Raw genomic sequence first — 20,649 nt, forward strand, 5'->3', positions numbered from 1 at the left:
TGTTTGAAGGAGTCTTGAAACTCAACGCAAAGTCATTAAAAGACTCTACGAAACCTGCATGTGAAATCGTGGCTGTTGTGAGTAAGCTTGGTCGTGGTACAAGCAGAGGTGTGAAATTTTTAAACGCAGCTCCACTGAAAGGAACCAGGGCGCTGGGAAAGTGGCTGGTTCAAGGTCTAGGGAGGATATGTTCCAGATGAGCTCGGAGTATTTTGTGGCACCAGGTAACAAGAAGTTAGGAAAGACTCTTCAGGTCATGTCAGTAGGACCCTAGAGCCAATCTGAGTAGGTTCCCACTGACCAAAGATGGGGTGGTTGGAGCATCAATAAAGATAAAAACTGCAGTGGAGTCTAATATTTCAAATATATTAAAAGTCGTAAGTTTGTGATGGTTCTCAAAAGATTAAAAACTTTTTCGTAACCTTTGGAGGGTGCTAGAGAATTGCCTTCTTACTCTGAAAATTAATAAATGGAGGCAAAGAACCATTTAAAAACTGCAAGTCATTTTTGTATCACTGATAGACCATACGCAAAAGAAATAAGACAGACATCCATTTTGAGGGTTTTCATCCTGTCAGCTTGTCTGGCTTCTGACGGTGGTTCAGGGCTCCCTGCTTTGCGGTACTTGAGTGCCAGGAAGAGAGTTAGACGGGGCGTGAGCAAAGCCCAGGCATTCGCAGGTCTGTGCCTGCCGTCGCCATCACGCCCTCGTTGACCTCTAGCCTTCCTCCTCTCACCACCTAACTTGTCACTTGACCAGTAAACAGTTTCTAAATTTTTAAAAATTTTTATTATGTTATATGTTTAATGCCAGGTAGAAAGAGACATAATTCATACTTGATAGATTTGTTTTCTGCACACAGCAGAACCCTACCTAAAATACATCTACCCCTTAATGAATTCATTTAAGTGTTAAATAACTGGGTGATTGGTGCTTAAAATGCTAAACATCATGAAGAAATCATGATGGTCTGTTATAAAGCAGTTTGAGTTTTTTTTCTCCCAGCAATTTTATTGATATTTGGGGAAGTTGTTTGGAGCTGTTGGATGGGCTAAGAAGATACTATTACCTTCCCCGTTTAGAATGATGGATTTCCAGTATCCAAATACTTCTCTTCAACGGGTTTTAAGACACAGAAGAAACTTTGTTCCTGGAAGTGTGATAAGCTCTTCATGTGCATTGCTTCACACAGTCCACAGAACGGAGTTTCAGCTCCGTGTCTCTGATTGCATCTACAGGGGTCCGTTCCTCCTTCCCATTTGAGCACAGCACCCCCATGATTATCCCCTAAATTTCAGCATCATCAGTAATGGCTCTGTTCTGAGTCCAGATTCCTGCAACATCCTAACCTCTTCCAGTTCTTCTTGGCCCTCATTGAATCATCACGTCCATGGACATTTTCACTCCCAGTCAAGTCCCTCCTCTCCTCCCCCAGCTGAGATTTCATGGTCCTTTGTGGTGCGACTTTATTGCAAGTGATCTTAACGACCTTGGCACCAACCTCATAGAGGAATTGTAAGGATTAAATGAGCTAATTAGATCTGTATGAAGTGCTCAGAACGGTTGACAGTGTGTTATTGTGTTGTGTGTCTGCCCAGCACATGTCAACAACTGCTTTGACTCAGCTGCTTGCCCCTTCTTGGACTTGTCCAGAGAGGCCCCAGTGTATCTCCCTGCCTTGTACTTGCACCCCGATGACCAGGAGTGGCTGGGACGAAAATATACAACCCTGCCGGTCATCTCATGCCCACAAATCTCAAATACGTAATTAATTTTGCGGAGCAGTCCTGCCATTATTTCTCCTAGTGCGTTTGCTTACCACTGTCCAAAATGTGGGTTCAGATCTGTTTCCCTAATCCATCTACACTTACAGACATTTTTTGGTATAAAGTACGGGAAACTCTATTTCAGGAGGCTTAAACCATAGAAACGCACCATGTAATATCACAAGAAGTCACAACGTGCGGCAGATTCAGGATTAGTAAGTTCAGCAGCTGAGTGGTGTCTGTCTGCTGTGCCGTCTTTTGAAGATTCTGGCCTTCTTGGCTTCCATCATGGTCACAGGGTCATTGTCTGCTCCAAACGTCACATGTAGACATGCCAGTATCCTGAGAGAAGACTGTTTATTCCGGGGCGTCTTTATTTCAGTGAGGGAGGTCTTTCCTAGAAGACCCCTGTAGACTTGACTTCCTTGGAAGAGGGCTGGGGTGGCTGGGTGGGGAGCTGTGTCCAGCTAAGCATTTCTGCTCCCTCACTCACTTCAGTGGGCACTTCTCGGGGTCTTGTTGACTCCTCCTCTGCTCCTTTCGATCTAAACCGTCTCCCTAGGTGATCACATGCAGGCCCCTGGCTTTGGATTGGACTGGATATCCAGTCCCATGCGTGAGTGTTCCGCCACTGCCTCCTTTTCCCCAGTGTCAGTAAACAGCACTGCCTTCTAAGCACACTCAAGCCAGGAATCTAGGTGTCGTGTTAGATTGGCTTCCCTTCCTCCCTACATGCGTTTTACTAGCAATTTTGGACACTCACCCCCGTCCCTCCCCCCTCCCTATGGTGCCCTGGTTCAAGCTGTCACCGTATCTTGCTTGGAGGACAGCAGTAGCCTCCAGCTGGGCACCCCGCTTTGATCTTGCCCCTTTAATCTATCTGTTCTCTGCCAGGCTTACAAAGGATCTTTTAAAATGCAAGTCAAATTGTGTCATTTGTCACTCAGAACCCTCCAGTGTCTTTACATCATACCGAGAGTAAAGTATAAACATGGATCTGCGCTGGATCTGTGTGGCCTGAACCCTGCCTGTCCGACTTCGCTTCTGCCGTTCCCCTCCCAGCCTTCTCCCTGTGGCTGCAGTGGCCTCCTTCCTCTTGCTCGGATGTGCTAAGCTTGGCTTGACCTCAGGGCCTTTGCTCGGCTGACCTCATGTCTGGGTGCTTTCTCTGACCTTCATGTGGCTGCCCTGTTGGCATCAGACATGGGCCTCACCTTTACCCAGCAGACCTTCCCAGCCACCCAGTCCGAATCAGCCATCTAATGATATTCTCAGGACATTTTCCCCTGCCTCACATTCTCTTCGTCACACCCTCAGTTCTCTCTTGTCCGCATGCTGGATTACTGCTCTTTTTCTTCCCTCTTTCTCGAAGAGGTAAGCTCTGTAAGGTCTGGGGTGGCCTTTCTGGGTCACACTGTTCAGCACCTGGGACAGCGTCTGGCACACAGTGGGTCACCGGACCAATGAATGAGAGATTGAACAGATGGGTTTTACGCTGGAAAAGCAGAGCAGACAAACTCCATCCAGCATCATCTAACTGTTTTTGAAAGAGAAACCCAGACTGCTAACGTGTCATTGTGTTGTGCAGGATTTGGAAAGCACACGAAAGAAATTGACTGGCTACCCTGAGTGAAAGGCAACTTACTTTAAGGGTTCCAGAATCAACAGATGGCTAGGGAATCAGGCTGAGAGCGCAGACTGGACCCTAGGAGCGCTGGAAGCTCACGGTCTGCACCGTGGCAGGGGTCACGATACGAGAACCATCGGTCAGCTCGTCACTGCTCCTGCGTTGCCTGCAGGCTCGAAAGTCTCCATGTTACAGGGCCACCCATTCAGGATTCGTAGCCATGAGAAGTGGCCTCCAGTGGACCAGGCCTGGCTGATGCCGGCCCTGCTGTGCTGGGGCGGAAGGGGGGAGAGTCTGGCTCCCTGGGCCTCCATTAAATGGATTCTCTAGTGTCCCAGGCTGCATACAGCTGGGGGTTTCTCCAACAGCAAGGCAGGATTTTAATGGGGGCATTGGACGTTGAGCAGCTAAAACATGACAGGTGTTGAAAATATTTGTGAACTCGTTTTGAAATTCCTCTCTGAGCCTCTTGGAGCCCTACCACAAATAGTATGAACATATACCCAACCTCCGCCATCTTCTTGGCTCCTAATGACCCCAGCTTGTCCTCAAGCCCAGATCTTCACCAGTGATGGATGATCCTGCACCACTGTTTTCAGAAGATGCTCTCAGACGCTCTGTGGCTTTCCGTCACCCTCAGGAAGCCGTAGGTCCTTCCAGGCCCAAGGGGCCTGTGGGATCTGGACCTGCTCCTCTCGGGCTGTGCTCCAGCTGCTCCGGTCTGCCCGTGCTCCTCTGTGGGCCAGACATGACCCCGGCAAGACGTGTGCACTGCGTTCTCCTTGGTTCCTTTCTGTTCTTGGCTCCAGTGTCCCCTCCTCAGAGCCCCTCCCTGGCCATCCTGTCTAAACTGTGTGCACCCCACCCCCGGCACACTCTTCTCTCTAACCCTGCTTATGGGGGGCTTCCCCATGGGAGTATAAGCTCCTGGGGGCAGGGCTGTGTTTGGTTCACAGCTGTATCCACCTGTCCAGAACAGGAAACTGCAATAAATACTTGTTGAATGAATGAACAAATGTAGCACGTTGGAAATTAGTTCCAAAAGAGGAATTCCCAAATGGTCCTGGATGACAAGTATACAGCATTTGAGGTGACTATTCTGAAGTGGCGAATGCTCATTTGGTTCCTCTGTAAACTCTGTTTCTTTATTGAAAATGAATCGTCTCCCTCTGCGTGCTTTACAGCAGTGGCTCAGCAGATCCCACTGAATCAGAATCTCCTTGTTGCCAGAGTCCGAGCAAAAGGCCTTACAAGAGTAGCTGGCGTTTTCGGAGCCTTCCCACGGTGTAAAGGGGGTGGGGGTCAGTGTCCAAGTTGCTTCCTGTCCTTCGTAGCCCAGTAGCGAGCTTCGTCACCCTTTCTGCTTGTTCCTCTGGTGCACCTTCGGGCAGACTCATGGAACGCCCCAGGAGGCCCTTTTCTGGTAGGCAGTGAAGTGACTCAGGAGGTGTTCTTTTGTAGAAGCAAAACGTGCTCCAAATTTACTGCCCCCGGGAAGGGTAAAAATTGATTGTGGAAGCTTTCAGCTCGCGTTCAGACTTGTCCCCGTGTTCGGTAGTACCGTGGGACACCTGCAGGAGTGCCGCCTGAGTGTGTGCCCTGCTGACACCACGATCCCTTCCTCGTGACTCTGCAGCCCAGGAGAGCCCCCGGGGACGCAGGCAAGGAAGTGGCTGGGGCGCTTCCACTCCGTGGCCGGCTCTTTGTCTCCCTGTGCTGTGCCCGTCAGAAATGACGTAGCACTTTGATCCCTGTTACCTGCCCTATTACCTACGCGTCGCAGGACATTTTTGAAATACAGCAAGATAAAATAAATTAAGAAATGATCATTATCTATCAGCGGACCCCAGAGACAGCTTTCTGGGTGCGTGTGATATATGTACATGACTACTTACATTATGTCCCTGCTTACGTATACCACGGACATGCCTTTTATTTTATAAAATAAACTCAGGCCATGAATTTATCTCATAAGTTGCTCTTTACTTTCTTACCGCATGGTAGATAAGATTCAGGCAGAGGTAGGTTTGAATCCTGTTTCTACAGCCTAACTTTGTGGGTTCGGACAAGTTACTGAAACTCTGTGAGTCTCAGAGCGGGCGCGACCAGGAGTCGGGGCTCCAGGCTGGACGCTGTTGGGATGGACAGTACCGCAGCTTTGAGTCGCATCCCAGACCCGTGTGATTTTGAATGCATTAGGGCTGCTGTCAGAGCAGAACAGTTTTAATCCCACTGGGGACATCCTTATTTTTAATTCCACTGTTTGATTTCTCCCTTCCCCCCAGACCGTATCCAGACAGGGCGCTTTAGTGACCCTGAACTCAGATCCCTCTTGGAACTAAGTGGGTTGTGTGATCAAATGAAGTCAGCCTGGTGTAAGAAAAGCAACTGACAGAAATACAACACACCGGCTTCACTTTTTTTTTAAACCTAACTGTAAGCTAATTACTGGGATTTAATATTCAGAATTAATAAAAGATGAAATTCTCTACTAGAGAGAATTAGACTCTCTAGAGAGAGTACTAGACTCCTTTTTGTATTTGGAGCTTTAACGATCTGACGCCTTTTCCTCCCCACGACGCCCAGCGGTACATCTTGTCTCTCAGGTTGCGGGACACGATGCTACACTGAACCTTGCTTCCCTAATGAGCAGTAGTGTTAAGTTTTGCTTTATTTCATCATAGAAAATAGCTATTCGTAAGCAGAAGTACTTCCAAACTGGACCAGAATGTCGGCGTGAAAAGACTTCCCACGTGGAACAGCTGTTCCGAGACGCTCGGAGGAGTCTGTGATCCCACGCCAGTCACGTGGAGTTCTTCGTGTCATCTCTCACGGCAGTTCAGTAGCTTGCATTTGTACAGCTCTTTGCTCACAGTAGCAGTGCTCACTGAGCATTTTTATAAAGTTTGAAATCACAAGTTTCATATGCCGGGGCTGGTAGGGGGTCAGTTACCTCTAATTCCTTAAATGTGAAAATAGTAGTTGTGACTGCCAGCCTTTGATTTCCGCAGACTGACTGCTGCGTATGAAAGCGGGCCCGATCATTTCTTACCAAACAGGTTTCCTAAAGATAAAGTTTTGGTAAGAATGAGCAAATTAAATTACATACTTCTGTAAGTGTTCAAGAATGCGCCTTTTGACGTAGTGTGGGGGAAACAATTTCTACCCACAAAAGAATGAAGTTGGACCCTCACTGTACACCACGTTCAACAGTTACCTCGAAATGGTTCAAATACTTTAGTGTAAGAGTTGAAACTACAAAACCCTCGGAAGAAAACAGAGGAAAAACTTATGGCATTGGATTTGTTGATTTCTTGGCTACAACACCAAATGCAAAGGCAGCAAAAGAAAAAAACAGATAAATTGGATTTCATCAAAATTAAAAACTTGCGTGCATCCAAGGCTACTATCAACAGAGTGAAAAGGCAGCCCATGGACTGGGAGAAAATGGCTGTAACTTGCACAACTCAGCAACAAAACGACCCGAGTGAGAAATGGGCAAAGGACTTAAGCGGACTTTTCTCCAGGAAGATACACAAATGGCAAGAAGCACATGAAAGGTTGCTCAGCATCACTAGTTGTTAGGGAAATGCAAATCAAAAACCGCAGTGAGATAACCACTTCACACCCGTTAGGATCGCCATCATCAACCCCCCCCCCAAAAAAAAAAACAAAAGCAGAAAATGACAAGTGTTGGCGAGAACGTGGAGAAATTGGAGCACTTGTGCCCTGCTGGCGGGAATGTAGAATGGTGCTGCTGCTGGTTCCTCAAAAAATTAAACACGGGTTTATTACATGTTCCAGCAGTCCAGCTTCTGGGTATCTACTCAGAAGAATCGAAAGCAGGGCCTTGAGGAGAAATTTCTACACACACAGTCATAACAGCATTATTCATCATAGCCAAAAGGTGGAAGCAACCCAGGTGTCCATCAACAGGTGAATGAATAAACAAAACATAGCGTATTCATACAATGCAGTATTATGCAGCCTTACAAAGGAATGAAATTCTGACGCATGCTACGATAGAGGTGGACCTTGAAGACTTTACGCTAAGTGAAGACCGCCGGCCGCAAAAGGACAAACACTGTGTGACTGCGCTTAGCACGAGGTCCCTAGAGTGGGTAGCTTGTGACGTCAACCCAAAAAGCCGAGTCTTGGATTCAGCGTTAGTTGATGAGCCAAGTTGCGCATCTTCCCTTGGGTGCCGTGATGGGCCGTTTTCAACAGAACAGAAGTGCCTCTTCTTCAGCCCCTTGCCTCTCACCCTCACGTCATGTCCTTCGGCAGGCAGGCGGGTGATGTGTCCATTTCACGGAGCAGAGCTTAGCGTTTTGTGCCATCCGGCTCTGTTTCATCGTGCTAGTTTCACGACTGTTCCCTTTGTTAAATTTTTACAAAATCTTCATTCCTGGAGAATCATACTGTAAACAGAATATAACGTGATGAATGGGCTTAAGCTATGTGGACTTGCAAAATACTGAGTTTCAGCTGCATAAAAGCACTACGAATGACCGTTGAGGGTCACATTATTAGTTTTGACCAATCTCCCCTAAACTTTTCACAGGACACAGCAGAGGATCATTTGCTAATGTGCTCATCGCGACTACCCTTACCCGCAGGTTCTTTGGTCTCATGAAAATTGTCATAGTTCCTTGAGTAAATATAGCTCCTGGTTTGTACCATTTACATCCCTGTTCTAATCAGCTGCCTTTGGAAACAACATAAATAATTTCTCTTTCATGCAGCTTGTCCCGTAAGCTCTCAGCCCCGATCTTCACCACACTGAACATCACTGTTTACAGCTTGATTTAAATTTGTCAGCACTTCATTTTTTTTTCAGATACACATTTTTTGTCATGTTACATAAAATACCTATAAACTTATCATCTCTAACTACTCGGGCAGTGTAAACACTTAATATAGAACTGCACTTTACAGAAGTGGTACTTATTTATGGTTAATGGCAATCCCTGTTCAAAACTGTCAGTCCTTTTGAGGTATGTTTGTTTCTTTGTTTAATCACCTATATTTTATAAACACGGGCATGCTTCTCAACATGGTTTTTGAATAACAGCATCGTAAGTAAGCTATGCTCTTCCAATGCTGGCGTCTTTCCTTGTCAAACATGTAGGAATATACTTAATTACTGAAGGGAAATACGCTTTCTTGAAACTTGTCTCCCTGCCCCCACTACGTTTGGCTGAGATGTGAAAAAGAAAAGATTTTGCCTTCCTTTGAAAGTTGCTTAAAGGAAATCAAAACTTCTCAATCTCTAAAGTGTTGGAGTCATAGAGAATGGAAGAGGTTGTGGCCAGCTAGAGTCCATTGCATCTAAAAGGAACAGCTGCGGGTGGAAATTGGTTTTTATAAGAAATCAGCTACCCCCTTTTTAAATGTTGATAACTAACGTAGAAAAAAAAAGTTTAAACTTCATCCAGCAATCCCACTCCTGGACATATATCCAGAGGGAACCTTAATTCAAAAAGCTACATGCACCCCAATGTTCATAGCAGCACTATTTACAATAGCCAAGATATGGAAACAACCTAAACGTCCATCGACAGGTGACTGGATAAAGAAGCTGTGGTATATTTACACAATGGAATACTACTCAGCCATAAAAAATAATAAAATAATGCCATTTGCAGCAACATGAATGGACCTGGAGGCTGCCATTCTAAGTGAAGTAAGTCAGAAAGAGAAAGAAAAATACCATATGGTATCCCTTATATGTGGACTCTAAAAAAAAGAAAAGGCAAATGAACTTACTTATAAAACAGAAACAGACTCCCAGACACAGGAAACAAACTTATGGTTACCAGTGGGGAAGTGGGTGGGAAGGGATAAATTGGGAGTTCGAGATTTGCAGATACTGACTGGTATATATAAAACAGATAAACAAGTTTATACTGTACAGTACAGGGAACTATATTCAGTATCTTGTAGTAGCTCATGGTGAAAAAGAATCTGAAAATGAATATATGTATATTCATGTGTGACTGGAGCATTATGCTGTACACCAGAAATTGACACAACAGTGTAAACTGACTGTACTTCAGTAAAAAAACAAGGTAAAATGAAAAACTTTATGGGTCACAGAACACTGTGAGCTCAGTCAGGTTACAGGCCATCAGTTTGCTTTTTCTTTTTCTCCTCTGAACCTTAGCAGTCTGCCTTTCCTTGGCCTCCTGGGCCGCCCAGCCGCCACTTTAAGAATAAGATTTAAGGATAAGATTTGAGATCTGCAGCTGTTTTCATATTCTTATTGGCAGGAATTGAAGCTGCCAACAAGAGTATTCCCTGCTTTGGTCCAGCTTTCCATTGAATGAGGTCCCAGGCACGTCACTCAGAGATGCTGACAGATAGGTGGCCCTAATGGATCAGGGTGTCGGCGGACGATTAGTACTTGCAGTGAAGAATAAAACCCCCAGACAAAGCCTATTTTCATGAGTAATTATCTGGTGTTTTTTCCCTAATTTTCATTAAAGTAAAATTAGTTCACAGTTCATTTACCATAAATGAGTTTTTAAAAAGCACACGAGTTAGATTTCTCAGAATTTGATGTTTTATCTAAACAGAGAGAGAAACACTAAGCCTGGTGGACGTGTCATTCCTCTGGTGAGTGGGCCAAGGGAGAGAAGAGCTTTCCCCCCGGTGCTGGGGCATCTTCTGGTTCCTGACATGATAATGATGGTGGATGGGATTCAAGAGGACACTGTTATGATGTTGCAAGGAATGGCCAGCGTCAAAATCACTTAGTAACGATCCGAGATTCTTAACGTGCTTTTTGGGTGTTAGTAATTTTATAAGCTAAGAAATTAGATTCAGTTTTGAAGTAGTTTTCCAGTTACTTTGACGTACAAGCTTCTGACTCTGGTTTATTTTTTTAAAAGAAGTGAAACATTGAAATGTTCGAAGTAATGGGTATCAGATCGCTGCCTCCATTTTCTCTCCCATCCGCCCTGCAGGGGGGACGCAGCGACTGCCACGTGCCATTGGGATGTCCTTGGCCAAAGAGCTCATCTTCTCTGCCCGTGTGCTCGATGGCCAGGAAGCCAAAGCAGTGGGCTTGATCAGCCACGTTCTGGAACAGAACCAGGAGGGGGACGCTGCCTACAGAAAGGCCTTGGACCTGGCAAGGGAGTTTTTACCTCAGGTATTTTAATTACATTTCCTTGTTTTCTTTTCTCTCTCTGCCTTTTTAAATAACTTTAGAGCAAATTGACGAGACCAACGATCATCTCACACCCCTGGGTTTGCTTTCCAAGTCGAGAGGTTCATGGAGGCTGTGAAACTAGAGATCGCATACTGGGTTAATATCAGGAGCCTTCGGAATTAAAATTGAGATTTGAAGGGAATCTGAGGCCCCTGCAGCAGCCGGACGCTGATGGTGTAGTTGACGCACGCTATCGGGACAGAGCCTCCGGGCAGCGCGCGCTGGTCACCAGCGAGGCCCGTCTGACCTGAGCTGTGCGCGTGGAGAGAGGCGGTGATGGGCTGTCACGCCGCGCCCCCCCGCCCCGAGCTGAAACGCACGGAGACACAAGTGCGTTAGGAGCCCACAGTCGGCTGTGCCAAGCGAGCTTCTGCGGAGACCCCTTAACGAGAGCCGCCCCGCCCGGACGCCCCCGGTTGTCCGTCCACTCGCCGCGCCCGCGCGCAGGTCCGACCCACGCGAGTGACAGCAGCGGCCGCGCGCCCAGCGTCCTGTTTCAGTGGTTTCTTGGGTCTTTCACTCTTTCAGGAGTGTTTTTCAAATCTTTCCTTCTTCTGAAATCCTGGATTAAGCGAGTTTCGCTGTATAAACAATTAGTGGCTTGTGTTTACTCCTGACGGAGTATAACGTTCCATAACCCCCTAAGCATTTCTGGGTTCAAAATTACATCCTCTGTAACTCAAACAGGTTTTGTACCGTGTCTTGGGGCCGTGGGTCCTTCTGGGCGTCTCATGAAATCTCTGTCTAGAAAAATGCGTACCCCCTCCCACGTTCGTTCGGAGGTTTGCATCCCGTTTTAGAAGGCGGTCTGGGAGTTCTTTGTTGTCAGAGGCCAGGTCTGCTGTGACATACCTGCCCCGAGAGCTGCCGGACGGGGCCTCGCGTTTGTTGGCTTCTAAAACCACGCTGCCTGGCGCTGATGCGAGGTGTCAGCCCTTCTCAGCTCGTGCTTGAGCTGTAAGCTCTTCTAAGGTGGGGGCCCTTAAATAGTGTATGCCTCATTAGGAGGTAGTACGGAGCCTTATACTCTGACTTGGTGGAGAGGGGGCAAGTAAAAAGACGTCTGCTATTTTTTTAAGTTTTATTTTATTGAGTTGTAGTCAGTTTACAATGGTGTGTCAATTTCCAGTGTAGAGCGCAATTTGACTTTCACTATTTTAAGGGGGAAAAAAGCTCCCACTGTAACTGTGGTTTTACTATTTCTTCAAAATATTAAGGAAACATCTACCTAAAGAGAGATTAAAGATGCAAATGTCAGTAGAAGTAACAGTTCAACTCTGTAAGGTTTAATGACCTCCTTTGGCTTAAGAATGTACGAGCAGTGCACGTCTCAGCTGACGTAAAGGGGTGTATTTAAGGCACGTTGTGGCGTAGTTCCGGTTCCGAGACTCGCAGCCTCCCCTGGGCCTTGGATGTGAGCGTTCCGGAGCCCCACCCAAGTGGCTCATTAGCCCCTTGGCATCTCTGTGGTTCACATTCCTTTCCTCACTCCTGGGAACTGGCCCTTCTCCTGTGACAGCAGTGCCATTAATGCCGCCACCGCCCACAGCTCACCCCACCTCCAGCCTGACATCTAGCCGCGCCACGTGGTGAGCCAGGCTGCGCTCGTCGCCCCTGTCCTCTGAGGGCCGTGCCTCTGAGGACGTTCACTGCTAAAATTAACTTTTCCCCAGGTGAAGGGAAATGTCAGATGACTTCGGAAAATGTGTAACTTCGAAACTCTATGCAAAAATTACAAAACAGCATTTGAAGTGGAATAATCTTTGTTTTTACAGGGTTTGTTTCTGAATGATTACTCTTCCAAATAATTAGAAAGCTTCTGTAAAATTAATGTTTCTAGGTGATTCTGGCATCATGTGTTACTTCCGTTTTCCTCTCTGAGAAAAAAGGTTTGTACATGTAGAAGAGGCACTGGTTTTATATTTTGAAAGGGAAGTTAACCAAATAAACATTATATTTAATAGCATTTTCATCTTTCTGCTTTTCCAGATTTCTAAACCTTGCTACGTGTGGTCTGTGCACTAGCAGTTTGGGGGGGCATGTTAGATGTGCGGACTCCCCAGGCCCCTCCCTGACCCCCGAATCTTCACCTCCATTTTAACGAGGGGCTTGGGGCTGTGTGTGCACATGGCAAGCACCCTGTCTGGGTCAGCTGGTGATAAAAGTGAATGGGTAAGATTCCCATTGAGAGGGGCACTCTGTTTACAAACCTGAATTGACGGTCTTAAAAACAAACCAACAAACAAATGGCAGTGTAGACCATACATACAAACATACAAATCACATTTGGAAGAATTCTAATTACGATCCGTGCCTAAGCCTCAGGAGATTGCCGCCTCTGAGAAAGGTTTTTCAGCACGTGATTTAGGAAGAGGATTTGGGTAGGTGAAAACTGATAACCAAAACCCCCGAACAGGGAAGAAAGGCGTTTTTTCCTGCCGCTGTGCGTTTATCCATTCACTTCCTGGAGTCCTTTGCTGTGTTTCTTATTCATAGCCTCTTGCATTTTAATTCAAAAGACGCTTTAAACTGTGCCATTGAATTCTGATTCATCACCCGTAAACAACTTTCAGGAATTTAAAATGTGATCAAATAACCGGATTCCATCTGGAGGATGGCGGTTTTCTAAGACAGAAGTAATGTGTCCCTTCTCACAGAGGACTTCGGTTTTTCCCTCTGTGACCCTCACACGTCCTGAAGGACCTATTTGGACCTTGAGCGTTTGTGTGCTGTGGGAGGACACGTCTTAATAAGGTGTCATCGTGGTTGGTTACTGATGCCCCAGGGAAGAAAGATACAGATCCAGTGCCCGAAACGGATGCTGCCTGAGCCCCTCGTTAGTCAGTAGGTCGGCCCCTTCGCCGGCTTCTGTCTACACTGATGGGTGTGGTACTGAGCCAAGCTCTTTATCTCCTTTTTCCTGCTTAACTTGTAAGGAGATTTGCTGAACAGGGAAAAGCCCTCTGCTGGACACACACCACCTGCATGCAGTTTTCTGTGTCACAGCGTGCTGTGGACTCCGGGTCACCTGCTGCTGCAACAGAATGTGACCATTGCTGTTTCCTTAAGACCTGGCAAATCTCCGAAAATAAAACTTCCATCCACTGTCTTACAACCACTGCTGCTTCTATGCCATGGATCCAGCAAAGGGAATTCCTGAATTTTACTGAGATGTACAACATGATTTGCATAAATAATAATTAAAACCTGTTTGCATTTTAGGGCCCTGTGGCAATGAGAGTGGCAAAATTAGCAATTAATCAAGGGATGGAGGTGAGTGCCTTAGGCTTGGGGGTTTTGTTGGAATAGGTGGTGGAGATTTAACTGACGTGAACCATTATTTTGTTAATAATCTGAGGTAGAGCTGTTTCACTGCAGCTGCTACTGACAGCGTCTGCGGCTCCTTCTCGCTGCATCACTGATTTCGTTGTGCCTGTAGCTGCTTTGCTTCAGGATCATGGTCCCGAATTCAGTTACCTCACTGACGCCCGCTGACTTTGCCATTGAGTTCGTGGACCAGTTTACTGGCTAGTAGTTCATAGGGAACCAAAGGAAAGGGGCGTTCTGTGTGTTCTCAGCACCAGTATCGTATTATGAAGTGCTGTCCCCAGGAGAGCCTCCTGACTCAAAGCTCCTCCTAAAGCTGGAGACCGTCTGTAAGTCCTGCGCGTGCTTTCTGCAGCAGGACACACACAAGCCCTGTAGCGGCCCGGGTTACCCCGGAGAGGTGGCTCCGAAGGGGTGGAGGTCCCAGGCCGGGGGAGGAGGAGGCAGGGCAAGGGGGTGATGCGGGTGCGCATTTACATTGGGCTTTTTGTTCCAATTCCTTTTGTTTATTTGAGGGAAGGGGGCGGTAGTTAGGTTTATTTACTCAATGGAGGCGCCAGGGGTTGAACCCTGTGCACGCTAAGCAGGCACTCTGCCACCGAGCTCTACCCTCCCCCTTACACGGGGCTTTTTATTATTATAAGAAGCTTTGAATATTCTGAGCATTTTGAAGGAAGATACTTCTTCCTCGCAGACCTGGAGGCCATGGTATCTTCGTGGCCCCCACAGCGTTAAAGGAGGTTGAATTCATTAGCAATAAATATGTATTTTTCACTTACGAAGTATTTGATTGTTTTTTTAAAAAATTCTTACATAGCAGTAACAATATTAATGGCAAAGACCCGCTATGACCCTACTGTGTGCCAGACCATATATATATAAATTGTACTTCATGAAGACTTGACCTAGAAGAACTCATTCGACCCTCGCAGTAACCCCAGCTGGTACCTCCTATAATTAGCCCCTTCTTCAGAGCCCCCCCCCCCCCGGGCTGCAGCCGTGTGGGAGGGTTTCGCAGCTCCCGCGTGGTGGGGTCAGAATTTGAACCCAGGCGGCCTGGCTCCAGAGTTTCTCATGCTGGTCATACTTCTGATTACACTGAAAGAGACTGTTCTTTTAGAATAAGATTATTGAGCTTGAATTTATGTGTATATTGAGGATACTGTATTTTTAAAAGTGCTTCTTGCTGAAACGACTTACCCTTTTATCCTCAGGTCGATCTGGTCACGGGATTAGCCATAGAAGAAGCGTGCTACGCTCAGGTATGTCACACAGCCGCACGTTCAGTGAGGACAGCCCTTCCCTCCGTGTGAGTCAGCTGCATTATGGATCACTGAGCAGGGCTGCACTCAGGCCTAACCTGGAATCATACAGATGAGTTAAAATTACTTGTTTCTGCTGTTTGACTGTTACCAGCTCTTACACTGATCCTGTTGCCCATGCTGATGACTCCTGCCTCTGTAGTTCAGAAAACTCTTAGAATAATTAAGTTAGTCCCATTCATGCTGTAGCTGTTTCTCTGACTCATACTGTGTTTTGTGGGTGTGTGGCCTTGAACCCTCACCCCAGCGTGGAGAGGTGAGAAGAAGGCGGCAGTGAGCACGTGCCTGCTGGGAAACATTGGTGTTGGAGACACATTGGCTTTTCCCAACGTTCTGAGCCTCTCCTCCGACCCTGAAAGTTCACTCGTTCAATTATGTATACAGTTTTCTTTTTTGTACACAAATGAATACGGCTTTCTGTAGAGGAACAAATCTTCCTTCCTCCCTTCCTTTCTTCCATCCTTTTTTTAAATGGAGAACATAACTTTGTTTTAGGGCACCTAAAGTAGCAGAAGAATTTTGTTCTCCCTCTCCTGAGAATTGGAAACGGTGTCAGCTCCCACTTAGGCATGGCAGCATCATAAATTAGGAGCAGTAGCCAGAGAGTGCTCTGCGCCTGGTCTGTATATGTAAATTACCACCTGTCATTGATGAGCACATGCCATGGATGAACTAAATTACAAGCCTCTTACACATGGACAACCTCAGCGTTTGAAGAAAAATTTTAAAAGCATATCTGGCCACACCTTATCAAGTGTAAGGGAACAGAAATCATGCAAAGTGTTCTGTCAGACCACAGTGGAATTAAACTAGAAGTCAGTAACAGCGAGATAGGTGGAAAATCCCACCTACTGATGGTGAGAAGTAACCTTTTTAGTAAGGTTAAACGACACACTTCTAAATAACATGTGTGTCAAAGAGGGAGCCTCAGGAGGAATTAAAATACATTTTGAATTAAATCAAAATGAAAATACAACTTATCAAAATTTGTGAGAATGCATCACAAACAGGGCTTTGAGAGAAATTTATAGCGTTGAACGCGTGTGTCAGAAAAGAATAAAGGTCTGGAATCGGTGCTCACTTTCTGCCTTAGTGAGAGTGGGGGAAAGAAGAGCAGATTCAACTCAAAGTCAGCAGAAGGCTGTCAGTAGTGCCTCAGAGCAGAAGGCAGTGAGACTGAAAACAGGCAACAGATAAAAAGCAAAACCAGAGATCGGCTCTTCATAAAGATCTATGAAATCGACAGTCTCCAGTCAGGCTAATCAAGGAAAAAAGGCAGCAGATAAAAATTACATCAGAAATACAGGAAAGATCATTACTGCTGATCCCATGGACATTGAAAGGAAAATAAAGGAATGCTGTGAACAACTATGTGCTCACAAATTTCATAGCCTGGAGGAAATGGATCAATTCCTTGAAAGACACAATATACCAAAATTCACCAAGGGAGAAATAGCCCATCTGGATAGTCCTGTTTGTCAAAGAAGTTGCAGCAGTGAGTAACAGACTTCCGAAACAGGAAGCACCAGGCCCAGGTGGTCTCATTGGTGAATTCTACCAGACATTTGAGGAAGAAATTATACCAATTCTCTGCAGTCTTTTCCAGACATTGGAAGCAGAAGGAGCATTTCCTAACTTATTCCACGAGGACAGTATTATCCTGGTAACAAAACTAAAGACATTACAAGAGAGGAAAACTACAGAACGTTACCTCTCATGAATGTTAGCAAACCAAAACATATATATATATAAATACATATATTATAAGCAAGCCAAATCCAGCAATGTATAAAAGGAATTATATGCCACAACCAAGTGAGACTTTTTTTCCCCAATTTGCATGTCTGGCTCAACACTCAAAAATGTATTTAATTCATCACATCAGCAAGCTAAACAGGAAAAATCGTATGATTGTATTAACAAGCAGAAAAAGCATTTGACAGAATTCAATGCTTATTCATGATAAAAACTCTCAGCTCAGCAAACTATGACTAGGTGGGAATTTCCCCAACTTTTTAAGAACTTCTACAGAAAACCTGCAGGTGTTCTACTTAATGAGTAGGAACATTGCAAGGATGTTCCCCCTCATCACTCCTTTTCAGCATCTACTAGAAGTCCTAGCTAATGCAATAAGACAAGAAAAAGGAATAAAAGATATACGGATTGGGACGGAAGATGTAAGCTGTTTGTAAGTGATGTACTTGTCCATGTAGAACATCCCAAAGAATCAACAGCAACAGCAAAAACCCACCGTAACTAACTAACAAGCAGGCAGAGCAAGATTGCACGACGCGAGGTTAATATACGAAAGTCAGTTGCTTCCCTGTGTACCAGCAGTGAAGAATTTGGGATTTGAAAACACAACATAATTTATATTAGGTCACACACAAAAAATGCTTAGATATAAATCTAACAAAATATGTACAAGATCTATAGGGGGAAAACTGCGAAACTCTGATAAAAAAAAAACAAAGAATTTAATAAAGAAATAACTTTACAAAGAAATAATTTAAATAAATAGAGAGAAAGCCCATATTCATGGATGATGAGATTCAATATTATTAAGATGCCACTTCTTCCCAACTTGATCATAGCTTCAGTGCAATCCCAATAAAAATTCCAGCAAGTTACTTTGTTAATATTTGCAAACCAATCCTGAAGTGTATACGGAAAGTCCAAAGACCCAGATTAGCCAGCAAAGTATTGAAGAAGGACAAAACTGGGGAAGTGACACTACCTGGCTCCAAGACTTACTGTAAAGCTGCCGTAATCAAGGAAGTGTGGTACTGGCAAAAGAAAAAACAAACAGATCAGTGGAACAGAATAGGGAGCCCAGAAGTAGATTCATACAAAAATAGTCAACTGGTCTTTGACAAAGGAGCAAAGGCAATTCAGTGGAGGAAAGATAGTCTTGAAAATGAAGACTGTCTTCATTTGCAGCAGCCGGACAGTCAATTGCCAAAAAAAAAAAAGGAATGAATCTCCACAAAAATTAACTCAAAATCACTGTTTAGCCCAGGGAGCCATATTCAATGTCTTGTAGTAATTTACAGTGAAAAAGAATATGAAAACAAATGTATGTATTTTCCTGTATGACTGAGGTGTTGTGCTGTACACCAGAAATTGACATATTATAAACTGATTATACTTCAGTAATATATATATATATAAATAAAGTTTTAATGTATTTTAATTAACTCAAAATGGGTCATAGACCTAAATGTGAAATGAAAAACTTTATTATAAAACTTCTTGAAGATAACATAGAAATTGTGGGAGACCTTGAGCTTGGCAATGGCTTTTTATAAAAAACACCAAAAGTATAATTCATGAAAGAAAAACATCTGTTGTTGGACTTTATGAAAATTAACAACTTCCGTTCTGCAAAAGACACTGTGAAGAGAATAAAAAGACAAGCCGTGGACTGGGAGAAAAATCTTATAAAACAGACCTGATGAAGGACGTATCTAAGCCATACAGAGAACTTTTAAAGTCAACGATGAGAAAAGAACCTGTTAAAAAGTGGGGATAAGGCCTGAACAGATGCCTCACCAAAACAGATGTACAGATGGCAAATAACTATAGGAAAAGACGCTCCACGTCTTGTGTCACTAAGAATTACAAAGAAAAACAAGATGCCACAATTTGGCCATTTCTTCACAAAGCTGCGTCTCACCACATGATCTAGCGATCTTGCTGTTGTGTATTTACCCAAATTAGTTGAACAGTTATGTCCACACAAAAGCCTGCACACCGGTGTTTACAGCGCTTTTATTCATAATTGCCAGACTTGGAAACAACTAGGTGAATGGGTGAACTGTGGTATATCCGTACAGTGGGGTGTTATTTATCAGTAAGAGGAAAGAGCTATCCTGCCATGAAAGGACGTGAAGGAACCTTAATTGCATGTTGCTTAGTGAAGGATTTCAGTCCTAAGAGGCTGCATACTATGTGATTCCAACTAGTTGACATTCTGAAGAAGATGACAGGGGCGGGGAGTCAGGGGTGATGTGGTGGAGCATCAGGGATGTTTAGGGCAGTGAAACTATTCTGTTCTCTGTGGTGCTGCAGTGGTGGGCGCATGACATTGTGCATTTGTCAAAATCCATGGGATATATGACACAGTGGACCCTGATGTAAATTATGGACTTTACTTACTAATACTGCATCAATATTGGTTCATTAATGGTAAGAAATGTGCCACGTTAACGGGGGATGTTAATAACAGGGGGAGCAGTGGGGGGCCCGGAGGCAGTACACGGGAACTCTGAACTTTCTGCTCAGTTTTTTTATGGACCTAAAATTGTCTAAAAAGTAAAATCTTAATTTTATTGAAGTGTATGTAAAATGGGACAATAAGCGTTTGGAGTTAGGATGATAAATACGCTCGCATAACTGACACGGTGGGGCGGACTGCTAGACGTCACCATTTAGGTTGCCTTTCAATTAGGTTCCCTTAGAAGCGCCGTAGGCTTGTTAATCTTTTGCAGTTGTTTTTACTTCTCGGCATAGATGACACAGTGTTTTGTTTCTCTTAGACTATCCCAACAAAAGACAGACTTGAAGGCCTTCTTGCTTTTAAAGAGAAGAGGACCCCTCGCTATAAAGGAGAATAGGAGAAACAGAAATGGTTAAAACGCCAGTGTCATAAAGGTACTTCTGGAAGCATCTCTCAGACCCAGATGTGCCTCGGTACCTGGAATCCCAATGGCCAAAGTGAAGAGCGAGTTACTCGTATACTGAGCTAAGTGTCTGGAGTGGCCCCTGTGTGTACTTTGTCCCAGTGTGCATCATCGCGTCCATTCAGATTTATAAAGCTGGTGACGAACACTGTCAAAACATCGACCCAGAATTAGGTACACATTTCTAAATACCTCCTGCATATGAGGCTTTCTGTTCTTAATTTTTTTAATGTGAATAATTTATATATATTGCACACTCTAGGAAATAATAATGATTGTATGTCTCCCGTGCTACTGTATGAAAATAAAATTATTTCTATATACCAAAAATGTGAAGTTATACCAAATAAAGTTTCTAGGGGATCATGCACACATGCAGCCGCACACGCACGGCTCATCCTGAAAGAGGAGCCGACAGGCAGAATTCTGAGTGAAAATGACCAAATATAAATAAAATCAGTGAAAAGAAAACTTGGAAATTTTTCTCTTACCCCGTTCTTTTTGTACTGAGTAAATCATCGCCTGTTGGATTTTAGATTCTCTCAGGTGGCCTCTTTACGTGGTCAGTCCTAGAGTCCAGTGTGGACGGGGCAGAATTAATCCAGAAGGAGACTGGGGCCAACCGGAGGCCTGGATGCTGTTCACCTCCACGCCCCCCGAGCAGGCGGCCGGGCCCAGGAAGGAGCTGGCGCAGCCCTGGTGGCCGTC

General features: G+C 44.9%; 1 protein-coding gene across 3 annotated transcripts in view; it reads left to right on the forward strand.

Annotated features, from left to right (window-relative positions):
• AUH (AU RNA binding methylglutaconyl-CoA hydratase) overlaps positions 1-20,412 on the forward strand; it is a 146,205-nt gene extending 125,793 nt beyond the window's left edge. For all 3 annotated transcript variants that reach the window (XM_072952733.1, XM_072952732.1, XM_072952731.1), the window contains 4 exons: positions 10,363-10,550; positions 13,833-13,883; positions 15,152-15,199; positions 19,798-20,412. In XM_072952733.1, coding sequence (XP_072808834.1) covers positions 10,363-10,550; positions 13,833-13,883; positions 15,152-15,199; positions 19,798-19,875 — 365 coding nt within the window. In that variant the 3' untranslated portion in view covers positions 19,876-20,412. The remainder of the gene's footprint in view (positions 1-10,362; positions 10,551-13,832; positions 13,884-15,151; positions 15,200-19,797) is intronic.
• Positions 20,413-20,649: the final 237 nt, after the last annotated feature.

Source organism: Vicugna pacos, chromosome 31 (genome assembly GCF_048564905.1).
Source record: "Vicugna pacos chromosome 31, VicPac4, whole genome shotgun sequence".
In the NCBI taxonomy this organism is placed as follows: Eukaryota; Metazoa; Chordata; class Mammalia; order Artiodactyla; family Camelidae; genus Vicugna; species Vicugna pacos.